General features: G+C 41.7%; 1 protein-coding gene across 1 annotated transcript; it reads left to right on the top strand.

Annotated features, from left to right (window-relative positions):
* The first annotated feature begins 1078 nt into the window (after positions 1–1078).
* On the top strand, positions 1079–2581 carry sp5a (Sp5 transcription factor a). Its single transcript, XM_037686453.1, has 2 exons — positions 1079–1131; positions 1434–2581. Exons 1-2 carry the CDS (start codon positions 1081–1083, stop codon positions 2493–2495), a joined length of 1113 nt encoding a protein of 370 aa, XP_037542381.1. The 5' UTR covers positions 1079–1080; the 3' UTR covers positions 2496–2581.
* The last annotated feature ends 3453 nt before the right edge of the window (positions 2582–6034 follow it).

Raw genomic sequence — 6034 nt, 5'->3', positions numbered from 1 at the left:
TGCCTAAAGTTTGCATATTAAAGTGATTTGTTTACACTGAGTGCATACCTGCATTTCTGAATTGCACGTTGATATATCTGGAAAACGAGTGTTATCTGCTCATGCATCATTTGATATAGTTTAGGATAACCACAATGGTTTCTTTCATGGTTTGCTATAAGTACCTTTAAGCGGTCTTCACTTGAATTACCTGCTAAGAGTTTTTCCTGCAGCTCTTACACTGTCAGTGCCAATTTTATTGCCTAAAGGAGAAGAGAGGGGATCTAAATTTGGAGTGAGCTTCTGATAAAACAACTGATTGAAATGCTTGAAGGGGGAAAAAAAAATCATAATTCAGAGAGGATATAATTAAGTGTTTAATGCCAAGCTGTAGTTCAAAGGCACAACAAAGCTAAAAAAAAAATATTCAAATTAGAAATGTAAAAGAGGCGCAGATTCTTCAGAGATGAGAACTTTGTGTTGAGTCACTCGATTTGGGTCTCCTCTCTCTCCATCAAACAGATCTCCAGAGATAACAATGTCACATTGTCACATAAGGTTCTGCTACAAATCCTTAATTACAAAAAGAGGATCAGATGACTACAGCATCCAATACCGGGGTCTCCAGGCGGCACGGAGGTCTTTGATCGAGAAAATCCAATTATTTGTGTATATACATTTCCCACATAGTGATTACTTCATTAATTGTCCCGCCTTTATCTCCTCCCTTCCCAACCCCCCTAATAATCAGCTCCTTTATCCAGACCAACAAACACACCATAGGAGCTTTGTGGATTCAAAGGATTTGCTTTCCCCTCTCAAAGAGCCGCTATTCTTTGATGATTGGGCAGCGGCAAACTTCAAAGTAATAAATCTTATTTCTGACTGGCTGGCGGCCCACCAAAGTCCTTATCAAATTCTAAGAAGTGATCCCTCACTCTTCAGATACACCGAGGATATATCGGAGGGAGGAAGCACCGAGAGCCTGCTCCACCGTCTATTTTTACTCCGAATGCACATTTTTCTTTAAAAAACAACACTCGGGTATTTTGTTGTGATTAGTTGTTTTTTTTGTACACGGTGAGGAGGAGGACGTTCACCATGGCAGCGGTGGCAGTTCTGCGGAATGAAACGCTGCAAGCTTTTCTCCAGGTTTGTGCGCAAAGTTTGTTGTTGTTGTTTTTTTTTTTAGCACTTTATTAACTTCAAAACGCGCTAATTTATTTAAGACTCCTGTTCGCTTCGACTAAAACTCGTTTTAGTTTAATGGTGACTATTTGTGTGCTTCTCTCCAAAACTTGGCCAACTTTTATGACGCATTTTGAAATTACTTGAGCGTATTTAGAGGCGATTGGAAGCAAAGAACAGACACTTTGGGTGCAGTTTATTTGTTTCGGTGTGTAAATGAGTTGATTTGAGGTGTGTGTGTGTGTGTGTGTGTGTGTGTTCTCCAGGATCGCACTCCCAACTCGTCTCCAGAGAACTGTAAGCACTCTCCGCTGGCGCTCCTGGCTGCCACTTGCAACCGGATCGGACATCACCCCGGATCCAACCCCCCAGACTTCCTCCAAGTCCCCTACGACCCCACTCTGGGCTCCCCTTCGCGTTTGTTCCACCCGTGGACTAATGAGGGGAGCCCCCAGAGCAGCCTGGCCCCCAACTCCACGTTCGGACTATCCTCCAAGCCTCAGCTGTCTGCGCACATCCAGACCTCCTTCAGCCACCACGAGCTGCCCCTCACCCCTCCGGCGGACCCCTCCTACCCCTATGACTTCTCCCCCGTCAAGATGTTACCTTGCTCCATGCAGTCCACCTGTCCTCCAACCTACGTCCCGGCTGTCAGCTACGCGGCACCGACCCCCATTCCGCCCGCCATGCCGAGCTTTGTGGGCCCCTCCGGACTTGTCCACCAGCAGCAGAGACAGTTGTCCCCGAGCGCTGGGGAGGAGATTCCGTGGTGGAGCCTCCAGCAGGGGAACCATCACGTGGGCCACTCATCCTCGCTGGGTCCCCATCGCTTCCAGCTGCAGAGGAGCTTGGTTCTGGGACACTCGGACTTTGCGCAGTACCAGACGCAAATCGCCGCCCTGCTGCACACCAAGTCCCCGCTGGCGACCGCGCGCAGGTGCAGGAGGTGCAGGTGTCCGAACTGCCAGTCCTCCACCTCCAGCGACGAGCCGGGCAAGAAGAAGCAGCACATCTGCCACATCCCGGGCTGCGGCAAGGTGTACGGCAAGACGTCGCACCTGAAGGCGCACCTGAGGTGGCACTCCGGGGAGCGGCCGTTCGTGTGCAACTGGCTGTTCTGCGGCAAAAGTTTCACCAGGTCGGACGAGCTGCAGAGACACCTGAGGACTCACACGGGGGAGAAGCGCTTTGTTTGTCCGGACTGCTGCAAGAGGTTCATGCGGAGTGACCACTTGGCCAAACATGTCAAAACGCACCAGAACAAACGGAGCAAGTGTCACGAGAAACCGCTGGATCACGTCAAAAGAGAGGACACGAGGAGTATGTAACACCCAAAACATTCAAGTGGATTCTGATGCCCAGTCGTTTTTCTGCTCTGTGTAAATATAAAGTTTATTAACAGCGAGTTAAGTTGGGACCAAGAGAAGTTCATAAGTTTGGATTCAGTGTCTATAATCTAATCAAAGACAAGTTTTCAGCTTGTGTTTTTGATCCATGTCTTCGGTGGAAGATTTCCCTCCTCTGTAAATGATATTTAATAGCTTTTGTTGAATGAAAGTGTCTGTTTCTTGCTCCATATGGGGGTGTTATTTTCTTCTTCTTCTTTTTTTTTTAAAGCATGCTCTTGAAAAGATCTGCTATTGTTGACATGACCCAAATACTGTGTGAGAATAAAAGTTATAACATTTTCCAGATCTGAGAGGAATTCATTCATGTGTCTTCCACCCCCCCTTCACTGCACTGAGGCGATTTCAAGAAACGATCTGGAGAAATGTGCACAGGTTCTGTGGAAAACGGAGCGATTCTTTTAAAATGGTTATTGGAAATGAACAATTTTCATCAAGCGTGCTTTTTTCAGTTTGGAACATGAAAGAAATACTATTTTCATCTGCCGCAAGAGTTCTTAAAAATGCATGTTTTGGTTAATCTGAAGGAGTTCAAATCCAGTTTGACTGCTTTTTTTGTTTTCAACACAATTAAGTCACTGGTTTTACAATTTGTTGAGCGTATATGAATAATTTCTGTATTTGTTGTGCATTTGTGCAAAGGTAAAATTATTGTAGAAAAATTAAATGTAACTTAATTCCCCTCAATCCACAGATACGTCAGACGTTTACATTTGATCATGAAACGAAAGTCATATTTGGTCGCACAGTTAAGTTTTAAACTTTTCAGAGATAAAAATGCAAGAAAACTAAACAAATGTTCATTTTTCTGCTCGCGCAAATGTTTTGATAGTTTTTCTTCATCGTCCTTTGCAGCAACAAAACATTGAGAGGAGACCCTCAGAACATCTAAACTCGTCTGGACTGTTGCTGGATTAAGGAGGATTAAAGCAAAATGTGTTTTATGGATTCAGTAGAAGTTTTTCAGGTTTTATTTAGACCAACTTCAGCTGAGGATCTTTTCCAGAGTTTCAACCTGCGTCTTTTGTTTCCTCCAACCTTCTGATCACTTATAAACTGTTTCAAGTTGTCTTCCTCCACCCACTGTCCCCAACCCTTTTAGAAATAAATTAAATTCTCATCTCACAAGTTCTTCCCTTCATGATACTCATCGTCAAAAAGAAGGGAGTGATGAGCTGCTCGGTATCGGTTAGATCTGAACAGCGATACGGTGATTCATCTGCCCACTTCAGTCAGCCAGTAAGTAAAACCTGCATGCCTCGTGTCATCTCTTGTCTCCTGTGGGATCAATGAAGCTGTCAGGATGAGAGGATGGAGAGCTGTCAATCACTCTGAGCTGCAGCTTTCTGCCTCAACAGCGCCCCCTTTTGTACACTTGTACATTTTGTAGCATTTTTTTTTTCCAATCATAGTTTTATTGTGCAAGCAGTTTCTGCAGTGTTACAGTTTGAACTGATCTGTCTTCCTGTAGTGTTTTTGCAGGTTAAATACTCTAAGTTTAGTTTTAACAAAAAAAAAAAGGATTTTTCAGATATAAATTCCAATCCTGCCTTATAATGTAAAATATGAAAATGATAAACACTATCTAAAACGCAAAAGCAATGTTTGCTTTTAGGTATTTGTTGCTTTATGTTGCGCATACTAAACTAAATTTTAAATTAGCTTTTGCTTTAGATGAAGGTTTATATATTTTTTTTATAAGTAATGTTAAAAATAGGTCTTAAATAATTAAATAGGAAAAGAAATGAACTATTTATATGAACAAACTGCTCAGTTATTTGTGCATATTGCATCAATGTTTATATGTATTTAGCAAGTAGTACAGAAATGTGCTTTATACAGGAAGGAATGTTAGTTCAGTCGATGTAACATAACAATAAATACATTTTAATCTAAAAGAGTCTTTTTGTATCTCGCAGGTCAGATTTAGTTTTATTTAAAGACATGACTGAAAAACTTTATATGACAGTGTTAAGTTCAAAAACAACTTCTTTTGTCTGCCACTTTTTTTATGCACATGCAACTGTCATGCTATCAGCATAAACATGCCTTTTATCCACTTTAAACCCTTGAATCCATCACTTGTTTGTGAGAATCAGTTTTGAACATGGCGTCTCGGTGCAGTCCTGGGAAACAGTGTTGTGTCTCAGAAGCTGCTGTCATTAACAGCTTCGCCTCTTTCCCCCTCTTCTGTCCATCGTATTTACAAATGGCTGCACACCTGAAAACAGACTCCTCCTTAAGCTCGTAGATGACACTGTTTTAATTCGCTTCAGGATGGAGAGGCCTTAAGTCTCTTTGTGTTGTGGTGTGACGATTGCTTCCTAAAATTCAATGCAAACAAAACCCAGAAAAATATGTCCATTAACTAAAAAAAACTAAAGAAAAAAACTCCCATTCAATTGTTCCAACTTTATTTAAAGGCACACCTGTTGAAGGTCCATTTAAAGACAAGAAATGTAACTTGTCCCTGAACCTGCAGAGGTTGTATTTCTTGTGCAGATTCAAAGCTTTCAGACAAAACATTGATGGCTCTTATGGATCATCCAGTCTATTTTAATCTTGTGCTTTTTGTCTAGTTATGTCTCTGTCACATATTGTGAATACAACCAGTAAGTAAAAGGCGACTGACTTCCAAACTGTCTTGATCAGAAATATTGAACAAAATAAATATTCAGGAAGACAAGGTCCATTTTAGCCAACAATAATCAGCATGTGTTCTTCATGAGAAACACAGTGCAACAGATACAAATTAGCCTTTGTTCGATAAATGCACTCAATCAGCCATTCTCTCATTGGTATTTAGCACAATATTATTATTATTTTTATTTTATTGCCATTTTTTTTTCTGGTGTAAGGTAACAAGCACATTTCTTGGCTGAACTCGGTCAGGTTGCTTTGTGTCCTTGTGTTGTGTGTCTTTGTGCCATTTTAACCACTGGTGAAAACCAAATCCCACCCTGAGGGACAATAAAGGTCTGAAGTCCAAATAAATGCTTTAAAAGTCCTTTGGAAAGCCAAAAGAACTTGATATCAAAAGATTACATAAAAGTTTTAAGATCTACGCAGTGAATGCATTCATGTGTAGGGGAACACCACCTCAAACTGACCTCGGAGTTTTTGAAACATCCGAACTCGCTACTTTGATATCTGCCTTTATCGAAAAGGAGTATTTCTCGCAGACTCGTTCCCATGAAGATAACACCCTTTGCTGGTGAAGATTCTCAGTCATCCAGGACATGATGAATTCAAAAGGCGTTCAATACAAAAACAACTGGACTTTATTTGTAACAGAAGACGTTTCGCTCCTCATCCGAGGAGCTTTCTCAATTCAAAGAGCAGAGAGTGAGAGATACAGGTTATAAGGCTGAGTGAGATAAGACACACACACACATAAGACACACACACACACACATATGTAGATTGGCAGTTCACACCTGAAAACCTAAACAGTAGGTCTT

Source organism: Nematolebias whitei, chromosome 13 (genome assembly GCF_014905685.2).
Source record: "Nematolebias whitei isolate Nwh7 chromosome 13, NemWhi1, whole genome shotgun sequence".
NCBI lineage: Eukaryota > Metazoa > Chordata > Actinopteri > Cyprinodontiformes > Rivulidae > Nematolebias > Nematolebias whitei.
The sequence above is the reverse complement of the archived record's forward strand: the minus strand, read 5'-3'. Positions and strand labels throughout refer to the sequence as shown.

Coding starts and splice junctions, on each gene's coding strand:
- sp5a (XM_037686453.1), top strand. CDS start 1,081: ATGGCAGCGGTGGCAGTTCTGCGGAATGAAACGCTGCAAGCTTTTCTC. Junction 1,132..1,433: donor CGCTGCAAGCTTTTCTCCAG/GTTTGTGCGCAA, acceptor TGTGTTCTCCAG/GATCGCACTCCCAACTCGTC.